Source organism: Hyperoodon ampullatus (assembly GCF_949752795.1).
Source record: "Hyperoodon ampullatus genome assembly, chromosome: 18".
Lineage (NCBI taxonomy): Eukaryota > Metazoa > Chordata > Mammalia > Artiodactyla > Ziphiidae > Hyperoodon > Hyperoodon ampullatus.
Genome location: NC_136931.1, coordinates 52,913,989 through 52,934,461, shown reverse-complemented (window position 1 = coordinate 52,934,461; position 20,473 = coordinate 52,913,989). Strand labels below are relative to the sequence as shown.

The 20,473-nt window shown below is 58.3% G+C and overlaps 2 protein-coding genes across 4 annotated transcripts in view; both read right to left on the bottom strand.

Annotated features, from left to right (window-relative positions):
- The window catches only part of RELB (RELB proto-oncogene, NF-kB subunit), a gene marked incomplete at its 5' end in the record, with an annotated part of 30,321 nt that extends 24,918 nt beyond the window's left edge, over positions 1-5,403 (bottom strand). The window contains 2 exons of one of the 2 annotated variants that reach the window (XM_079723282.1): positions 4,277-4,324; positions 5,334-5,403. In XM_079723282.1, the coding sequence (XP_079579408.1) occupies positions 4,277-4,324; positions 5,334-5,388 (103 nt within the window). The remainder of the gene's footprint in view (positions 1-4,276; positions 4,325-5,333) is intronic. The other variant, XM_079723283.1, reaches the window with a different exon arrangement.
- A 5,616-nt stretch (positions 5,404-11,019) lies between these two features.
- Positions 11,020-20,473, bottom strand: part of CLPTM1 (CLPTM1 regulator of GABA type A receptor forward trafficking) — a gene marked incomplete at its 5' end in the record, with an annotated part of 29,272 nt that continues 19,818 nt past the window's right edge. For both annotated transcript variants that reach the window (XM_079723925.1, XM_079723926.1), the window contains 9 exons: positions 11,020-11,659; positions 11,865-12,032; positions 12,677-12,812; positions 13,121-13,216; positions 13,484-13,674; positions 15,842-15,935; positions 17,016-17,260; positions 17,850-17,970; positions 18,794-18,879. In XM_079723925.1, coding sequence (XP_079580051.1) covers positions 11,397-11,659; positions 11,865-12,032; positions 12,677-12,812; positions 13,121-13,216; positions 13,484-13,674; positions 15,842-15,935; positions 17,016-17,260; positions 17,850-17,970; positions 18,794-18,879 — 1,400 coding nt within the window. In that variant the 3' untranslated portion in view covers positions 11,020-11,396. The remainder of the gene's footprint in view (positions 11,660-11,864; positions 12,033-12,676; positions 12,813-13,120; positions 13,217-13,483; positions 13,675-15,841; positions 15,936-17,015; positions 17,261-17,849; positions 17,971-18,793; positions 18,880-20,473) is intronic.

Genomic DNA, 20,473 nt, shown 5'->3' with positions numbered 1-20,473 from the left:
CCCCTCTGTCCTGGGCTTCTTGCCTCCCGCTGCCCCCTCTCATCATGCTCTGGTCTCTTTTCTGTCACTTGCACCCACCAAGCCCGGCCCTCCCTCTTCAGGGCACTGGACTGGCTCCTCCATCTGCCTGTTCCACGCTTCCCCCCATTCAACCCATGCTGGCTCCTTCTCATTCTTCCGGTCTCAGCCCACCTCTTCAGAAAGGCCCAATCTAATGTGTTTTCCCCAGGCCTCTTGCTGTTTATTTCCTTAGCCCAATCTAACTTTATTTTATTTTATTTTTTTGCGGTACGCGGGCCTCTCACTGTTGTGGCCTCTCCCGTTGCGGAGCACAGGCTCCAGACGCGCAGGCTCAGCGGCCATGGCTCACGGGCCCAGCCGCTCCGCGGCATGTGGGATCTTCCTGGACTGGGGCACGAACCCGTGTCCCCTGCATCGGCAGGCAGACTCTCAACTACTGCGCCACCAGGGAAGCCCTAACATTATTTTGTTCTTTATTCCTTTTCCTCCTGTCTCTGCCACTAGAGTATCAGTTCCAAGAGAGCAGGGACTTTGGTTCGCGGCTGAATCCCCGGTGCCTAGGACAGTGCCTGGCATGCAGCAGGTGCTCAATACAACTCATTGAATGAATGAACAATAGTTGTAGTAACAGTAACTAATATTAAAGACAGCTGGCATATGCCGAATCTTAACTAAGTGTCAAACATTGCTAAGTACCCTGGGAGCACATGACTCTGTTAAAATCCCCCAGCAGTCCCAGAAGTCACACTGTGACCTCCTCCCCAACAAGGAAGGCCAAGATCCCTCTCTGTGAGCACTTGGACTCCCCAGCCCCCCCCCCAGAACTGCCCTGTGATACTCACCCAATTCATCTGTGGAAGGAAGAGAAAGAGAAAGGTGAGGTCCAGGAAGTGGTCAAGACTTTCATCTTTTAAGACAGATTCCCCAACCCCGTCCCCTCCCAGAGCCCTTCCCCCTTCCTCCATCCTGGGAAATCCTGGGCTCTGACTCCCTGGGATGTTAAGCCCTAACCCCCACTCTCCCTCCTGGCCTACCCTCCCTTCAGCTCCCAATGTTGGGGTCCCAGGGTCGGGCTACCCTCAAATGCCTCCCCCCCAAAAAACTTTAGACCAGGGATTATGAAGCAGTGTTGAGAATCTAAGGAAAAGCCAAGGGTCTCATCACCAGGGGAAAAAATGGATGCCCAAGATTCTAAACAAAATGTGGGGGTGGACCCCTCCCTAAAGCCCACCCTAGACGCCGGGAGATCACTTTCTGGTGTCTGAAGATCCAGGAAGGCTGATCCTTCACTTCTAGGCAAACACCTCCCTCTGCATTCCATGCCAGTCCCCAGCAGTACCCAGCTGGTATCCAGGATTTGCCCCTACTTCCTGAGGGGGGAATGACAGCAATGCTGGGGAAGCCCTTCAGGAAAGCTCAGCCCTGGAAGGGACCGTGGAGGATGGAAACCAACCTCCCATGATTCCACAGACAGGAAAAGTGGAGTCCAGAGGGAGCAAGCAAGGCTGTGGGGTCACACAGCAAGGGAGGGCAGACCGGGGCCAGATGCCCCATCCAGGGTTGCCTGCACTGGCCGCTGGCCACTGAATCGTTGCCAACCTGCACCGCTGCCAGACCTGTCCTCCTCCTCCACTCTCGGGGAGTGGCTCCCAGCGGCCAGACCTTTGCTCCCTGGAAAGCAGACTTCCTGCCCCGCTTATCTCATGTGATCTGTGAAGTCACCAGGGTGGGGAAGACATCCCCACTTGGTAGATGGGGACACTGAGGCTGGGAGAGAGGAAGGGACACGCTACAGATCACTGGCAGGGCCAATTTCAAGTCACTTCAACTTGGAAACACCTTCTCAGGCATCCGTGCTGGATGACCTGGGGATCCAAAGATGAGTTAGACTTTGTCTGAGCCCTCAAGGAGCTCCCAGGCTGCGAGGGGAAACTGAGGCCCGGGCAGCTGTGGCTGAAGCTTTGTACTGCCTCAGTTCAAATCTTGGCTCTGTTCCTTGCTAGCCATGTGGCCTTGAGCCCATTACTTAAACTCTTTTTGTGCCTTGGTTTCTTCATCTATAAAATGGACACAATAATAATGCTTGTCTGGTTGGGCTGTTTAATATACGGGAAGCACTTAGTACTGCCATAATAGTAGACGATACATAAATGCTGGCTGCTGTTGGGTAAGGTGTTGAGAGACATTATTTTATGGATGTGGGTAAGTGGCTTCCCCTCTATAGGCCTCAGATTGTCTGTCTATAAAATGGGGAGGTTGGAAGACATGGTTTCAGAGCACGGGGTGTGGAGTCACACAGATGTTAGTTTGAATCCCAGCTGTCACTTCTGGCTGTGTTGCCTTGGGAAAGTTGCCTAACCTCTCTGAGCCTCCTTCTCTATAAAAAGGTTTGATATATCTCAGGCATTCACATGAGGATTTAGAAGCACACTCGGAAATTGCTTCGCACAGGGTCCGACCACTTCAGGCCCTCCATAAAACTTAGCCATCATTATTATTATTATCTAAAATCCTCTTTCAGCCAGGAAATGTTAGGGACTTCTTCTCTTTATTCAGGACTCAGCTCAAATAACAACCTGCCCCCCTCCCAAACTCCCACACAAACTTGCCACCATTCAGGGCCAGCCAGGATGGGCCACACTTGAGCAGCTGTCTTTCATGCCTCAGGGCCTTTGCACAGGCTGGTCTCTACCAGAATGCTCTTCCTTCAGATCTTTGCATGTCTCCTCCTCCATTTTCAGGTCCCTGGTCAAATGTCACCTCCTAGATGGGTCTTCCCTGACTACTTTATCCAAGATAGCCCCCAGAACCCCCACTCCAGTCACTCACAGTTAGGTGCCTTGGTTTTATCATTTTCATGGCACTGGCTAGGATTTGACATGACCGTATATTAGAGTGATTCATATCTGTCTCCTGTAGACTGTGAACACCAGAGAGTAGGAAACACATCTGCCCCATCCCCACTGTATACCCAGGGCCCAGTATGTGTTTGGCCCATCAAAATGAGGGAAAATTTCCCTCCCACTCTATCTCAGTCGTTCTCCCATCCCCACCATGCTATTTAGGTGTCACTGATCCCAAGATTTGTTTAGGGCCTTTATCACATTTTATAATCCTACATTTAATTCATTGTGTACATATCTGCTTCCACATCTAGGTAGGGGACCCTGTGAGGGTGGAGCCAGGGCTGTCTTGGTCACTGCTGAGTGCTCAGCACTGCCCAGCACAGGGCCAGGTATGCAATTGGAACTCAGTAAATATCTGTTGAATGGATAACGTCAGAAATTACTCTCAATTGAAAGAAACCAAAGATCTAGGTCTTGGGTCAGAAAAGTCTCAACTTTGTTCTTGTCCAGAACCAGTGCTTGGCAGTACCTGTTCCCAATGCCATCTCCCACCTTTCACTATCTCCCAAACTCACAAACCTCTTAGAGAACCCGCAGGGCCTCCTCCACAGCCACGCCAGCACTTCTGGGGTCCATCCCAAGATTTTACCTCCAGAGAGAGGTTCAGACCCAGCCTACTGGGGCCACTGAGTTTTCCTGGTGGCAGGACTCAATCCCTGCCCTCCAAATTCCAGCACATTTATGAGAGATGATGTCACCCTTTGGCCATGCTTCTGCATTTCCTTGGGCAGCACTGAATTTTGGATGGCACAGGATGAGGGGCCTTATAGACTACTGGTTCTCAGCATCTCTTGGGAAGTTGCTAGAAATGCAAACTCTTAGAGCCCATCCTGGAGCTACTGAATCAGCAACTCTGGAGGTGGGGCCCAAAACTGTTTTAACAGTTCTCTGGGTGACCCTTAACTGTGTGCCAGACACTGCTTTAATACTGTTATTGCTTTAATACTGATACTGTTTAGCTGTATCAGCTCATTGAATCCTCTCGGTCCCTCTGAGGCATTGATATTATGCCCATCCTACAGATGAGAAAAACTGAGGCCCAGAGAAGGGAAGTGACTTACAGTGAAGGGGTGGTGGCACCAGTATGTAATTATTACGCTCTGAACTACCATAGTGAATCTCTAAAGAGGACTCTCTTAGAGTGGTTAGTTTTACTTGCCCTATCACCCGGGAGGTAGGGGCATCTGGGGACCCCATCTCAACGGGCAGGGAGGGATACAGGCTGAGGAAAGCTGAGGTAGACCTCCGCAAAACCCCCAGACAGAGGCGTACACAATGCCACCTCCACAGGATTCCCCCTGCCCCATCCTGAGCGTGCAGATGGGCAGGAACTGTGGAGGGCTGCTCACCCGTGGTCCTGGAAACGGCGAGCGAGAGCGAGGAGAGGTCCGCGGCCCCTGCAGGGAGGGAGGCATGTCTCAGGAGGTGATGGAAATACGGCGGGAGAACCAGAGAATCTCCCAAGCCCCCCCCCCCCCCCGTTCCTCTCCTGGTCCCGCCCCTTTGGAGCATGCCCCTCACCCTTATAGCCCGCATGGTCCGGCCTTCCTTCCTTAACTCATGGACAGGTTCCCTAGTTTCTGTCAGTCACCCCATCCTTCATCACACTCAGGCCCTGCTGCTTCTCTCTCTTAAGAAGGCTGAGAAGGGCCTGGAGGAGCTCTTCTCAGCCTCAGTTAGGAAAGCCCCCACCCTCTTCCTTATTTCAGGGTCAGACCCTACCTCTTCACTTTTCCAGTGTCAGGCCCGTCCCCTTCTCCCTCAGACCCTGCCACTTCTCTCCAGAGGCAAGCCCCACCTCCTCTTTCTTCTCTGAGTCAGACCCCGCCCTCTTTTTTTCAGAGCAGGCCTTCCCCCTTCTCTCTGCCAGAGTCGGGCCCGCCTCTTCTCCCTCTCTGAGTACGGCCCCGCCCCCGTATCTCCCTTAAGCCCCGCCCCTTACTCTGAGTAGGTGAGACCTTGCTTCCTTCTTTGCGTTAGGTCCCGCCCTCTTCTCGCACTCATGGCCAGGCCCCGCCCCCTTTTGTGGGCGAGGCCTCTCCTTTTTCTCCCTCTCTGTGTCTGGCCACGCCCAGTCCCTCAGGAGCAGCTCCCGCTGCTCCTTCTCCGAGTCAGGCTCTGCCCCTCCCCTCTCGTAGTCGGGCCCCGCCCCCTTCTTTGCCTCAGGGTCAGGCCCCGCCCCCTTCTCACTCTCTAGTGGGACGTCTCTCTCTTACCTTGGACCGGACCCGGTCACCATCCTCTGCCTCCTTCCTTCCCTTTGATATAGTGTCCCCGGAACCCTCACACTCTCCCCGCAAAACCCCTAAGACTCCTGTAGGAACCCCCAGACCACTCCAGGACCCCAGGCCTCCCGCATCTCCAGTCCCGCCCCAGACTCCTCTCCTGAACCCCGGCCCCGCTTACCCAAGGCCCCCAGCTCCGGCGCAGCGGACGATCTGGCGACGCGGCGACTCGGCATGGCCCAACCAGTGGGGACTGACGGCCCGGAGGCCAGCCCAGACCAAAACACACACACGCGGGCAGGCCGAGCGGCCAGGTGGCACGGTCCGGCGGACGATCGCGGGTCGGGAGAGCGACGCAGGGGCTGGGGCCGCAGGCCGGGCTGGACGCGCGGCGCCCGGGGCTGCGGGGGGCGCCGGGCCGGGCCGGGCGGGCGGCGGGCGGGGGCGGGGCGGCGGAATTCCCCGGCGCCGCCGGCCTGCGCGCTCATTGGCCTGCACCCTGTCGTTACGTCACGCCAGGGAAACGGGAAAACCCCCACGCGTCACGTGGCCTCGGGGGCGGGGCCGGCCGGGAAGAGGAGGCCGGGGGCACAGGAGGGGCCCGGCCGGCGACGATGCCCATTTCTCTGGTTGAGACCACTGAGTCCTGCTTGGGGCCACTCACAACCTACCCATGGAGCAAGTAAGAAGACCGAAACCTGCCCACCCCAGGTCTGCCAACCGGACTTGACCTGTTGTTTCTCTGGCTCGAAGGGAAGCTTTGGGATCAGGAGGTTACCAGAGCTCCATAGCTGCCAATGATGATAATCTTTTCGAAACCTCCATGGTCTCTCTACAGCTCAGTTCCTTAACCTGAGTAAATCGGGAGTGATCATACGTAAAAGTTTAAAGCGAGGATGTCAGCTGTAGGACTTGTCTGTTTTGTTCCTTGCTGTATCCCCAGCACCCAGAACAGCACCTGAAAAACAGTAGGTGCTGGGCTTCCCTGGTGGCGCAGTGGTTGAGAGTCCGCCTGCCGATGCAGGGGATGCGGGTTCGTGCCCCGGTCTGGGAGGATCCCACATGCCGCGGAGCGGCTGGGCCCGTGAGCCATGACCGCTGGGCCTGTGCGTCCGGAGCCTGTGCTCCGCAATGGGAGAGGCCACAACAGTGAGAGGTCCACGTAAAAAAAAACAAAACAAAAAAAAAAAAAACAGTAGGTGCCCAATAAGTTTTTACTAAGTGAATGGATGGATGTTTTATTCCTCCCCACAGCTCCTCCAAGTTTCCTAATAGCCCGTAGCACTTTCAGCTCAAAGGCTCAGTAACTTAGTTCAGGAATGGTAACAGCGTAGCCCCCAGGATACATATTGAGCTGAGTGCCTGACCCCTGGGCTTACCTGGGGGCCTCACAGATACCTCACACCTTGCACCAGCATCAGAGGAAGGTGATAGAATTGGAATTATTGCAGAGAGGAGGAGACTGAGGCTCAAAGAGGGGCAGCCATTTGGTTAGATCACATTTCTAGGCCTATTCCTAAGAAAGATGGGATGACATTAGGTCCCAACTTGGATGCCGGGCACCCTCAGACACAGAACAAAGGTTTGATGTCCTTTGTCTCCCTGTGAAAAGTTTGAGTGTTCCATCTCTACTCTTCATGGCCTACATGGACTCACTGATTCAGTCGACATACATTTATTGAGCACCTGCTGTGTGCCAGAGCCTGCACTGGGTACTCAGGCACAGCGCTCACCAAGCCAGCCCTGACACCTGCTCGTAGGAGGCAGACTAGTCTACAGCAGTTCTCAAGGCTGTGGCCCAGCCCTTCAGGTGATATGATGCAAGCTCAAGTTGGAGAACTACTGGTATAATGCAAAATATGGAGCAGACTTTTTCTGCAAAGGGCCAGATAGCAAATATGCTCTGCTTTAGGATTTGAGGGCCAGCCAGTCTCAAAACTCAACTCTGCCATAGCACAAAATCTGCCAAGGACCACACAGAAACAATGAGCATGACTGAGCTCCAATAAAACATTATTTTATGGGCACTGAAAGTTGTATTTTGTATAACTTTCATGTGAAACAAAATATTCTTCTTGAGATTTTTTCCAGCCACTTAAAACATGTAAAAATTACAGAAAAACTGGAAAATGCTGGTTTTGGCCTGCAGGCTGTATTCTGCATATGACAAGGGCATTGCCAGAAACGCTATGATTTGAAGGTTCAGAATCAGGCTGCCTAAGTTCAAATCCTAGGTCTGCCACTTACTAGGAGACCTCAGGAAACTGACTTCATCTCTTTAAGCCTCTGTTTCCTCATCTGTAAAATGGGTGTGATAGGATGGTTGTGAGGATTAAATACTAATAATAGTTGACACTTGTATAGACCTCTTCCATATGCTAGGCGCTGCTCTAGCACTTTGTCACATTACTTTGTGAGACTTCGGACACATTACTTAATTTCTCTGGGTTTCAGTTTTCTCATCTGCTCTTGTGAACATCTGACTTAGAGTCATTGCACACAGGGTAACAGTACCAGGCACTGCTCCAAAAGCTGGGGACACAGCACACAACACAATAGACAAAAGCCCCTGCCGTGTCGTGGAACTGAAATCCAAGTGGGGGAGACAGATGGAAAAGAGATAAGCAAATATATGTCTGATGGTGATGGCAGTCTTACAGAAGATTAAAGCAGGATACACGGCTTGAGTTTGAAGGGTAATATTTGGGTTAGGAAGTTTAGGGAGGGTCTAAGGTGACATCTGAGCAGACAGCTGAGACGGTGAAGGATCCATGTGGATATCTAGGGAAGAGTGTTCAAGGCACAGGGAATAGCAAGTGCAAAGGCCCTGAGGTGGGAACATGCATGGCATGTTGAAGGAACAAACCGCAAGGAGGCTGGAGTGGAGTGACAGCTGGGGAAGTAGTGGAGATGGATAATATTAAATTTAAGGAAACAAACCACATGCAGCACTTAGACTAGAGCTTGGCTCATGATAAGAAGTGTTGAATAGTGGCTCCTAGGTGTAGGAGTAGGAGCCTACCTGATTCCCCTCTGCCCCTTGAAATGTCAGGCCTCACAACTGTTTGTTGGGTCAACGGCTGAAAGGACACATCAGAAATCCTCAGCGGGCTTCCCTGGTGGCGCAGTGGTTGAGAGTCCACCTGCCGATGCAGGGGACACGGGTTCGTGCCCCAGTCCGGGAAGATCCCACATGCCATGGAGTGGCTGGGCCCGTGAGCCATGGCCACTGAGCCTGCACGTCTGGAGCCTGTGCTCCGCAATGGGAGAGGCCACAACAGTGAGAGGCCCGCGTACGGCAAAAAAAAAAAAAAAAAAAAAGAAATCCTCAGCGTTCGGGATTTCTGTGGGGCTCTGAGCCCCATGAGGGCAGGCCTGGGGCTGTCTTGATCCCTGCTGTGTACACAGAACCCCCAGCTCAAAGCAATGTCCAGGGGAGGGGCTCAGGGAACATTTGTTGACTGTATGTCAGTCTCTCCACAGATGTCTTAATGCAGACCACATCAAGGTCCACACTTCTGGCTGTGTGCCTGTGTCTGTGAAAGTCAGGATTGTGCAAACGTGCACTCAGCAAATGATGCCAGAGCGACTCCTCTTGTGCTGTGGACACAGCAGTGACCAAGACAGCTCTGGCTCTGTCCTCACAGGGCTCAGTCCAGTGGAGAGAGACCTGTTTCCAGGTAGTGATGACCCACAGCGGGCAGGGCTGGGATGTGGGAACCCAGGGAGCTGGTGGGTGGGGGCAGTGTCCCAAAGGAGGTGGTCAGGAAGGGTTTCCTGGAGGAGGAACCATGGAGCTACAACCTGGAGGATGCATAGGGCAAGGTGAAGAGTTGCGTGCCTGGAGGTGTGTCTGTTTAGGGAAGGGTGCCAGGAGGTAAGCGGTCACAGCTAGTTAGAGCAAGAGAGATGAGGCTGTAGGAGTTAGTAAGTCCCCTCCCCCCAAGGTATCGTTCACCACAGTTAGCAGCCTGGGCTCTTCTCCCAAGGGTACTGGGGAGCCATGGTAGTTTCTGAACAAAGAAGGGGCAGGGTCAGGTTTGTGCTTCAGAAAGTTCTGGCTGCTGGGGACTTCCCTGGTTGGTCAGTGGTTAAGAATCCTCCTGCCAGGCTTCCCTGGTGGCACAGTGGTTGAGAGTCCGCCTGCCGATGCAGGGGACACGGGTTCGTGCCCTGGTCCGGGAAGATCCCACATGCCGCAGAGCGGCTGGGCCCGTGAGCCATGGCCGCTGAGCCTGCGCGTCCGGAGCCTGTGCTCCACAACGGGAGAGGCCACAGCAGTGAGAGGCCCGCGTACCACACACATACACACACACACAAAAAAAAAACAAAAAAAAAAAAAAAAAGAAAGAATCCTCCTGCCTGCCAATGCAGGGGACATGGGTTCCATCCCTGGTCCAGGAAGATCCCACATGCCGCGGAGCAACTAAGCCCGTGTGCCACAGCTACTGAAGCCTGTGCGCCTATAGCCCATGTTCCGCAACAAGGGAAGCCACCACACTGAGAAGCCCGCACACTGCAAGGAAGCTTGCCGCAACTAGAGAAGACCCGCGTGCAGCAACAAAGACCCAAATCAGCCAAAAATAAATTTAAAAAAGATGGTTAAGATGGTAAATTAAAAAACAGATTCTGTGCTTCCACTGCAGGAAGCACTAACCTCCACTTAGTTCCTGGTCCAGGAACTAGGATCCCGCACATGGCCCCGTGCTGGATGAAAAGTAAAGGGGAGGGGCAGAGGACCAGGGAGGAGGCCGAGTTGGGATCCCAGGGTGTGAGGAGGAGCCGGGACCGGGTGGTCTCAGTGCAAGTGAAGAGGTGAGAATGCCAAGCAATTGTGGGGTACAGCTGACAGGCCCTGCCAAAGACTGTGGGATGAGGATTTGGGCAGGGGGTAGGCCAGTGAGTTTAGGTGGCCTGAGAGCCGACACCCCGCTTGGTTCTATGAGCTCAGCAGGTACTGATGCACAGCAGGGGAGGGAGTGGAGCAGGTTTGTGGCTGCCTCAGGGATGGAGCCTGCAGAGTGTGTGCACAGGTGTCTGCACACAACTCTCCTGGGACCTCGTGGATTCCCTGCCTGGCTCTGCAGGGCACTGTGGTACTGGAGCCCAAGGGAACCTGGCTTGGTTCCCAGCCCCGGGCCTCCTCTCCCGGAAGTGTTGATGAGAACCCCCCCAAAAAAACCTGGGAATGTGGGGTCCCAACCCCTCAGAGTGCAGGGTCACCCAGGGGCCTCAGTCTCCTCATCCATAAAGTGGGTGAACAGTTCTGATACCCAGCTTGTTGGGAAGGCATACGCGCCACATACTAAGAGTCTGGCTGGGTCCTTGGCACAGGCAGCCCTGGGGGTGATGATGGCACCCCAACAGCTATGGCCGCTACAGCTGGGCACCACTCTGAGCCAGGATTCACTCCCAGGGTCCCCTGGAGACGAGCTCATAAGCCCAGAGAAGCAACATCAGGCAGCCAGGGTCCCAGGACTGCTGAACAAGGCAGGCTAATGGGACTGTATCAGTGGTGGGTAGACGCTCCTGCCCTGCCGGGCTGTGTGAAGCCAGGAGATAATCAGTGGCTCAGGCGAGGCGCCGCGCCTCGGCGGTCCTCGTGGTTAAGAGCACTGGTGTGGTGAGGTCGTGGCGAGCAGCTTCCCAATCTGTGAAATGGGGACGGTTACGGAAGCCCCCTCAGAGGGCTCCTGGGAGGGGGAGAAGGAGGAGAAAGAGGCCTGGCCCAGAGGGTCACTGTCCCCAGTTTAGCATGTCCGGCGTCCTACAGGTCTCCCTGCCAGACTCAGGAGAGACACCCCCACCTGCTCTCCAAGGTGGCAGGGGAAGGAACGCACAAGACGGAGGGCTCTGTTGAGTTTAAGTTAAACACCCATATGAATTTATTAAATCCAGACTGTGTTAAAGGGCGGTGGTCTGGGAGGAGGGAGTGGTGGGGGATCGAGGGACAAGATGACGGACGGCCGTGGGTGTCCCACAGAGGGCCCCGGCCCCTGCCCCGCCTGGCCCACCCCCTCGGCAGTGCCATGTCAGCTTCACCATGATTCCCGATGGTGTTGGGCTGGCGGGGCGAGATGGCTGGAAACACGGAGGGACAGACAGACAGACGGCGCCTCCACAAACGACGCGCCCTGGCCCCCACACCACACGCCAGGCCCCGGCCCGATCTGTCCAGGGAAGGGGCGACCAGGAGGGGAGGCGAGGAGGCCGGGGCGGCGGGGGTGGGGGTCACCAGGAGCGGCTAATCCCTTTTTTTGTCCTCTGCTGGCTTTGGAGGGGCTTCCTGGGGCTCGCTGTCAGAGCTGGCCCCCTGGGTGGGCCTGGTGGGCGGGGGTGTGGAGGCCTCCTCCCGGGCGGCGGTGGTGGTGGTCGCGGTGGCGGCGGGGGCCGGCGGGAGGGCCCCTGCTGCTGTCGGGGCCTCGCCACTCATGCCAAACTCGTTCACCCGCGTGGGGTCGACGCGGTAGATCCACCGTTGGTAGAGGTAGATGAAGAAGACCACATCTGGGGGTGGGGTGAGGGGGCAGCGTGAGGGGAAGGGGCTGGGCCCACCCGGCTCACTGTCGGGCTCGGGGCGGGGGGTCCTGCAAAGAGTGGGCTGAGCCCCCAGGCCGAGGCCGGCGCGCCTCCCTCAGACCAGGGCCCTGCCCGTGCCCAGCTCTGGTGGGAGCCTGCCGGCCAGCCCACCCACCTGCCCACCGGGCCTCACCGTCCCGCAGGCAGCCGATCCGGTACATAACAGGCATCTTGATGACAAAGGCGAACAGGTCATCAATGAAAGTGTTGAGGGCCTTGTAGGTGAGCATGCGCCAGGGCAGGTGCGCCACAGACTTGAGTTTGTAGTTGATGAAGAGCTGGGGGGTCATGGTGATGAAGCCTGCGGCGGGGAGGAAGCGACATCCGTGAGCAGAGGAAGGGGCGTCCTGACCCTCCACCTCTTTGACTGCATCTCTGGCCTCTGTCCCTCCACTCACTCTGTTCCAGCCACACTGGCCCCCGTGCTGCTTCCAACACCCCAGGCACATCCTACCTCAGAGCCTTCGGACTTGCTCTGCCTTCTGACAGATCTCTGCACGGCTCCTTCCTTGGCACCTTTCAGGCCTCAGTTTACATATCATCTCCTCGGAGAGGGACACCTGACCAGCCTCCACGGCCCTCTCTCTCTGGTCCCCTCACAGCACTCATCACCTGCTGTAGCTCATCTGTCTGCTTGTTTACTCTGTCTGTTCCCCTGAGGATGAGGACTGAAATGCACTGTCCAAGGCTTCCCGGAAGCCCTCCCTGACCCCCAGACTGGACCGGGCACCTCTCTGAGGCTGTCCACGTGCCACCCCTGCTCACCCTGAAGTGTCCCTGTCTGGAGACAGGTCTGTCTCCCGCACTGGACCCCAAGTGCCGGGAGGGTGGGGCCAGGCTGACTCGCTCACTGCTGAGGCCCAGCACGGCCCAGCACGGGGCTGAGGACTGCTGCTGGACGCCTGCCCTGACTGCGGGGGCCGCGTACAGTGAGGGCCTGCTCACCGAAGGTCAGCAGGAAGCCATAGAGCATGCTGAGCACCCAGGAGTACCAGCCCTTGTGCTCCAGGTACAGGAGGCTGTAGACGGCATAGCAGCCCAGGAGTGGGAAGAGGATCCAAGACAGGTACCGGAACGCCATCTGTGGGGCACAGGGTGGGGCTGGGACCCAGCTCCTTGGGCCCCACCTGGCACCCCTGCTCCCCGCCCTCACACACCCACACCTGGTCTGGCAGGCCAGCCTGGGGGAATTTCCAGGTGACCCTGGGAACTCTGGACTCGGCCAGGAAGTACATGTGGCAGGCAGGGGACACTAGAGGGTATGATGCAAGTCATGAAGCATGGGCCTGTCAGCCGACAGGCAGACATCCTAGCCCGTGTCCTGGGCCCCCAAGAGCATGTGGGTACCTGGAGACCCTCCCTGGAGCCCACTGTGGGGGACACACTCACGTCGTCATACACTTTGGTCGAAGACTCAACGTATGTTGACTTGTCTTTGAAGGTTGGGCGGGGGAAGAGTCCTGCCACCTTGTGCTCCCGGTCCAGCTGCGGACAGGGAGGAAGGTTGCAGTCAGCTGCCACGCTGGCTCCTGTCCCCCAAGCCAGTTCCAGCTCCCGCCCTTCCCCACCGTTCCCAGTTCCCCTGCCCCACGTGTGACCCGAAAAATCCCCTGGTGCGAAAATCCCCTTGGTCTTGGGAGTGTGGCAGGCGTTGGGAATCCCCTAGGGGCCAGCTCCAGGGTCTGGCTGGGCCGCACGACCCCGCTCCCAACCCCTGGCAGCTTCTGAAACAGCATGGCAGCCTGGCTTTACCCGGACGTCCATGACCTTGGTGATCTTCCAGAGGTCGATGAGGACCCCGATGAAGACGCTGACCTGGACCACGAAGTTGGTCTCGTTGTCCAGGATATAGAGGAGGACCACGAAAGACTGGAAGACGCCAAAGAAGACGGAGCGCACGGACAGGCCCTCCAGGGACTGCCGGCTGTTCCAGAACTGGATATCTGTGCACAGGAGTTGGGGAGGAAGCCAGGAGGGTGAGGAGCCCCCAAGTCCCACCCGCAGCTCCCTCAAGCCCCGTCCTCCTCACACCCCTGGGGCGGCGCTGGGTCTGCCACGGGAGGAGGGTGCACGCTACTCCCCCTTGCGGTGAGAGTCTGCTCCACAGGCGCCAGCCGGAGCCCCAGGCAGGCAGGATCTCTGCAGTCTCACACTGGACACACCCTGCCCCCCCAGGGTGCGGTCGGTCCCTTGACTGGCAGTGACGGTGGCGGTGACTGCTGCCATGTGCCGGTGCTCCCCAATCACTAAGTGCCACATCCCTAAGGCCACACAGCCTGACCTGGCAGAATCTGCATGGAAGCCGGGTCTGCGTGACAACAGACCTGAGCTGTCCGCCGTGGCGCCTCCGCTGGGTGGGAAGGTCTGGGACATGCACTTCAAGACCGCCTCTTCCAGCCCACCACCCCGAACCTGTGAAGGAACCAGCCCACATTCCCTGGCGGTCCAGCGGTTAAGACTCCGCGCTTCCACTGCAGTGGGCGTGGGTTTAATCCCTGGTCAGGGCACTAAGATCCCGCATGCCACGAGGTGTGGCCAAAAGAAAAAGGGACCGGCCCACAGACACGCTCAGGACATGCACAGGGACCATGGGCTCTGCTATCCAACCAAAGCTGCTTCCAGTACTACTCTCCCGGGCCCCCGCCAACCCCCGCAGGGCCCAGCTCAGCCCCTCTCCCAGCCCTGGTCTTCCCATCGGCCAGATGAGGGAAATGGCACCACTGGACTCTGCCTGGACTGTGTGTCCAACACCTGCTGCCACAGCAGGCCGACCCAGCACGATGCCTGTCTTCCAGGCGAGAAGCCGTGCCCGAGGTCACACAGGGGTGAGACCCGGGTGCTGGCCACCCCCCCGGCTCTGACTCTGATTCCAGAGCTCCAGCACACCCGGCAGGCTTACACCTCTCCCTTCAAACCATCAGACCCTGAGGAGATATGAAGGGGACACTCACAGGACCACCCCCCAATCCTAACTGGGAAGAATGCATCTGAAGACAGGGTTCTGGAGGGGGTGGGTGGATCCGAGCTCTGCCTCAGACCAGAGAGGCAGCAAGCACGGGGTGTAAGGCCGGGCTCGCCCAGGGCCCATGCCCTTGCTCTGTGACCCTGAGCAAGTAACCATCCCCTCTGTGCCTTCATCTGTCATTAGGAAAAAAGGGACCCTAGGGGACCCAGCTTGCAGTCAGCAAGAGCGTTTGCAAGCACGCGCCCACCTGGCACAGCCAGGGCTCCACGCACCACGGCTAACAGACGCCTCCCTACTGGGGGAGCACCACTTACTGTTTGGCTTTGATGTCCTAATTTTCCAGAAGGTAACTCAATCATGGTAATGTCCTCTTAATAATAATACCCATTACTACTGCCACTTCCAGAAGCTGCAGAGCAGCAGGCCTCCTTCAGACCGGGGTTCTCCAGGGAAGGAAGAAGTGGCCAGCAGGGCCTGGAGCATGAGGTGGGAGCTGGAAGGCTGCCTGGATCTAAATCCTGGCCTTGCCACTTGGGAGCCATGTGACTGTGGGCAAGTAACCAACCTCCCCAGGCCTCCGGGTCCTTGCTATGATCCTGGGGATAACGACGCTTCCTCATGGGGCTGTGGCTGCAGGGCTCAATGCGCTCACTGGAGGGCGCTCCAACCGGGCCTGGCATGTGGCTGGTCCCCCTCAAATGCTGGCCATCACCACTGTTGGCCTTTGGAACCTCGGGGCCCTCTGGGACAGGGCTGTCACTTTCCCACTCAGGTGGGCCCCGTCCACTCAACCCAACGGGTCTTCCCCAAAAGGCAGCCTGCCGGGCAGGGCGGCAGAAGCAGCTCTGGGGCTTCCCTGCTCCCGGCCTTGGAGTTCCCCGGCCCTGCTTCCTGGCGGCGCTGTCCTGGCCTTTGCCAGAACACCAGGCCCAGCCCCTCCCCCAGCGCCACGCCCGGTAGATGGGAGTTTCTGGGCTGGGAGCTGGCGGCTGCTCACCAGGCCTCTGGAGAGTGGGGCTGACAGGCCCCAGGTAGGGGGAGGGCCCAAGAGGAAGAGGGAGGGAGCAGGCCCTATCCTCCCACCACACCCCCCCTCGTCCCCAGTCCCCCACGGCCTCTCACAGGGCCCGGGGTCCCACCCTTACCGTTCTTGAAGGCCAGGAACTCAAAGACACTGTGGACAATGGACACGATGATGGTGAGTGCCAGCAGGTAGGGGTTGGTCTCCAGGAGGGCAACCTGGCGTGGGAGTGGGGGAGATGCTGTGAGCGCTGCCGTGCCCGGGCCGGGGGCTGACCGCTGCAGTGCCTTCATCAGCCGACCCATCTCTCCTTGCTCTGGGCCCCGGAAGAACCTGCTGATATTCCCCAGACCTGACCCCAGGGCTTCCCAGCAGGGTGTGGTGCTGGCCGGGAGGAGAGCAGGTCAGAGATGGGCAGATGGGCACAGAGAGGTGGGCAAGGGATGCGAGAAGAGGGAGGGAGAAAGATGGAGACAGGAGAGATGGGGAGACAGTAATGGGGGTAGGCAGAGAAATAACTGAGAGAGATGAAGGGACTGTCGGCGCCAGGGACAGAAACCCAACACCAAAGACAGCCCCAGGCAAGCACAGACCAGGCTCAACAAGACAGACACAGGCAGAGAAGAATGATATTCAAGGACACAGTGAGAGGGAGCAGACACATGGAGTCAGAGCCCAAAGTCAGGGAGGCAGAACATGGGGCCCAAGAAGCAGAGAGGGATAGATCCTGACCTGGAGGGCCGGGCCTTGCAAACAGAAAAGCCGTGACAAGGAGGACCATGGGGACTTCCCTGGTGGTGCAGTGGTTAAGAATCTGCCTGCCAATGCAGGGGACACGGGTTCGAGCCCTGGTCCGGGAAGATCCCACATGCCGTGGAGCAACTAAGCCCGTGCGCCACAACTACTGAGCCTGCGCTCTAGAGCCCGTGCTCTAGAGCCCGTGAGCCACAACTACAGAGGCCGCGCACCGCAACGAAGAGTAGCCCCCGGTCACTACAACTAGAAAAAGTCCGTGAGAAGCAGTGAAGACCCAACGCAGCCAAAAATAAGTAAATAAATTTAAAAAAAAAAAAAAGAAGGACCATGGAAGCCTCAGAGGCAGGACCCCCAGAGTCAGCCAGAGCCAGAGGACCCAGTGCCTGTTTCCTGCCCACTGCAGGGAGGGTGGCTGGGAGGTTGTGAAACTGTGGGCAGGGGAGCACGAGCTCGCAGTCCCCAGGCCGGCAGCCTGGCCCACTTCCCCTTCCCCTCCTGCCGCCCAGGAAGGGGCTGGGAACCTCCCGCCACCCCCCCCCCACCTTCACCGAGTCCTGCTCCTCATCTGACTGCTCGTACAGCTCGTCGCCCAGGAAGTTCCAGGGCGACTTGGTGCTCTGGGCGGCGTAGAGCTGCCAGCGCCAGAGCGAGAGCGGGCAGAAGGAGACGCGGAGGGGCAGGCTGGCCAGGCTCTCGTTGATGGGGTAGTAGTCCTTTTGCAGGTTCCAGTAGTCGTTGAAGTAGATGATGGGGTAGTAGTCACCGCTCACGGCATCAAACTTCACATCTGCAGGCACACAGGGCAGGGGTTACCGCTCAGCTCGGACCAGAGGCCACAGGCACCCACGGGGGTGGGGAGACCCCTCAGCCTCCGAGGACAAAGGTGTCAAATTCGGATGTTTGCAGGGACCCAGTGGGGCCCCCGGGACAGAGACTGGGGCACAGGGAATATTTCTGGGCTGTGCCAAGGAGTCAGGGAGAGGGCAGGCTAGGGAGGGCTGGGTAGGCCCTGGCTGAAGGGGACAGCTGCAGCTCAGCTCCAGACTGTGGCTGCCCCGAGGCTCTCCACTCCTCAGGCTTTAGTAAAAGAAGTCAGAAACCTGGGTTGCTAAGTGATGCTGCCCCAATTTCCAAGGCTGGCAACGGATGCACCTTTTCCGAAAAAAGCTCATGGCTGGATGTGACCAGTTTGGACACAAGGTGGTCAGGGCTGGGGTCACCAGGGGGTGTGGGAGGGAGAGAAAGGGGAGTGTCTAGAGGGGCGGGGCCGGAAGCTTGGGAGGGTGGAGACCTAGTCGGAGATCTCCGGCTGGGGGTGGGGCCAGGAGACAAGACAATGGCCTGGTCAGGGGCCCGCACGGCGGCCGGGGGCTCACACTGGTCCAGGGGCGGAGGCACGCTGCCCTTCACCCACGGCGTGTGGTCGTCCACAATGTTGATGGTGATGTTGGGGTGCCAGTGGGAGATCACCTCCACGGGCCCGTAATCCTCGGCCCTCTGAGGGGAGACAGGGGTGGGGGGTGGGGGGTCTCAGAGGCACCTGCTCGCTTCCTCCTGAGGACTCCCGTGACAGTCGCGACAGCAGAAGAGCAACCACCACAGCGACCGCTGGCCAAGGGCTCACCCTGGCCAGTCCCCGCGCCAGCCTCTAGACCCCGCTGCCCTGGCTGCCCCCAGCCACCTGACGGAGCAGAAAACCCAGGTCTGCCCATCTGGATGGGACGGCGCACCAGGCTGCAAAGTGCAGCCTCAATGACCGCACAAGTGTGGGACCCGCGTGCAGCCTCCATACTCAGGGGCCGCCCTCCCGCCTGGAATCACCTCGTGGAGAGAGGAAGACTCTTGGTGCTACCACGGGTTAACGTCCCCGGATTAACCGGGAGTATTCCTTCTAGAGCCACGTTAGCGGGTACCTCATCTGTGCCGGGCCGAGCCCGGGCTCTGGGGTCCGGCTGCTTGGGTGTGAATCCCAGCCCTGCCACTTCCTGGCTGTGATGCTTCGTGTAAGTCTCCTTGTGACGGGACCCACCCAACAGGGCTGGCGCGAGGCTTCCAAGCGGGTGCGTGTACAGCGCACAGAGCACCCGCCCTGCCACTGCCGGAGGTCAGCTGTAACCTCGCAGCAACGCCCCCACTCCGAGAGCTAGCTCTACGTTCTAACCCAGTTTCCAGGGAGGGAAACTGAGGCTCAGAGAGGTGAAAGCCCCTGGCTGCCAGCGGCTCAGTGGTGGTGTCAGAAGACAACCCCCGTGGTCTGGCTGCTGGGCTGGGGACGGGCCGGGCGGCACCCCCAGAACTCGACGGCTCTGCTCGTGTCTACCTTGATCATTTCTGGGTCAGCTTCCGTCTCTCCTGTCAACAGGTTCTTGGTTTTCTGAAACCGCCGGCGCTTGTATTTGTTGATCACTGAGGGCGAGGAGGCAGGGAAAGGGGGTGGGTGTGAGACCTGCTGGCACCCGCAGGACCCAGGCCTCTGCCCACCCGGTTCCCGGCTCCCACTCTTCCACCCGCCAACCGACGATAACGGCAACCAGAAAGCCCGCACTGCCTTCTCCAATCTCACCCCGGCCCCAGGCTCCCCATCTTTACAGCGACACCGGCATCCACCAAATTGCCCCAGGAGTCTCCTCCTCCAGGATTTGATGCGTCTGTTCCATCAGCCCACCCCGGGTGAATGTCCCCTCTGGCACATGCCTCCCACCTCCAGAGCCCCACCCCAGGCCGGCCACGGCGCCCCCTCCTGGATGACCGCAGTCACCTCCTCACTGGCCTCCCAGTGGCCACTCTTGCCCCTAAGATCCAAGTAACTGATCGAGTCATCCCACTGCCTCAGAATCCTAGACAGCTCCCGCTGCCCCGGGCAGGGCCCCTGACGTGCTCACCAGGCCCCACCAACCTCAGCCCTCGCCACCTCTCATCCTTGCGCACCCCATCCTCCTCAAATGCGCCGACCCTGGGCCTGCAGACGTGCTGCTGCGCCTCCCCAGCAGGGATCCAGCGTGGCTGGAGTCTTCCCGGCTGGCTCCTTCCCCCGCTTCCAGCCCCTGGTTAAATGTCCCTTCCGCCCACTCCACTGAAGGCGGCTCCGGAGCCCGGGCGTGCTCCTTGCCACTTCTGTTTCCTCCACCACAGTTCATCATGACCCACTGGTTCACCTGCCCACGGGTTTAATTGTTTGCTGTCTGTCCCCTCAACCAGTCTGCAAACCCCAGGTGGGGCAGGGCCCGTTTTGGGCCCTGCCGTATCCCCCCCACCCAGGGACGAACAGCAGCATTGATAAATATAAACAGGTGGGCCGAGACAGGGCCGGAGAAGGCCCAGAGCCGCCAACGCGAGAAATACTTCGGGGCTGTGAATCCCCGGGCAGGAGTGGACCTCACTTCCCCTTGCAGAGGCCAGGTCAGCCACGGGCTCCCTGCTGCCCTGCCCCAAACCCTGCCAAGACACGCCAGGAGGACAGGGCTGGTGCTTGTCATGCTCCGTCTCCCCGCCTCCACCCGGGTCTGGGTAGCTCTTCAGCTCCTTCTTATGCTGGGACAACACATGGCCTGTCCCTCCTGTGACTTCTCCATCCTGCCCCCAGGTGCTAGGGAGAGATGGGGAAATGGAAGAGGGAGCTGGCCAAGAGCGGGGGCCCTGGGGTCACATCCTGGCTCTGTCTCCCATGAACTGAAGGACGTTGGTGAGCTACATCACCTCCCTGGGCCTCAGTCCCCCCCGCTGGAGAGCGGGGATTAAAGCCTCGCCTCTTCTGGGCAGGACCACTGCGAAGTGGCTCTCTGCTCTACAGAGCCCAGCCAGCAGAGCACCCCTGCATGTCACACTGACACACGCCACAGGGCCCAGATCCCTCCCACCCACTCAGGACCAGGGGCTTCTGGATTCTATGGACGAGCTCAAGTTCAAAACCACTTCTGGGAACTGACTCAGGGTTTCAGCCCGGGGGCCAGCCGCTCTGTCGGTTCCCAAGAACATCATCCCCATCCCATCACTTCTATCA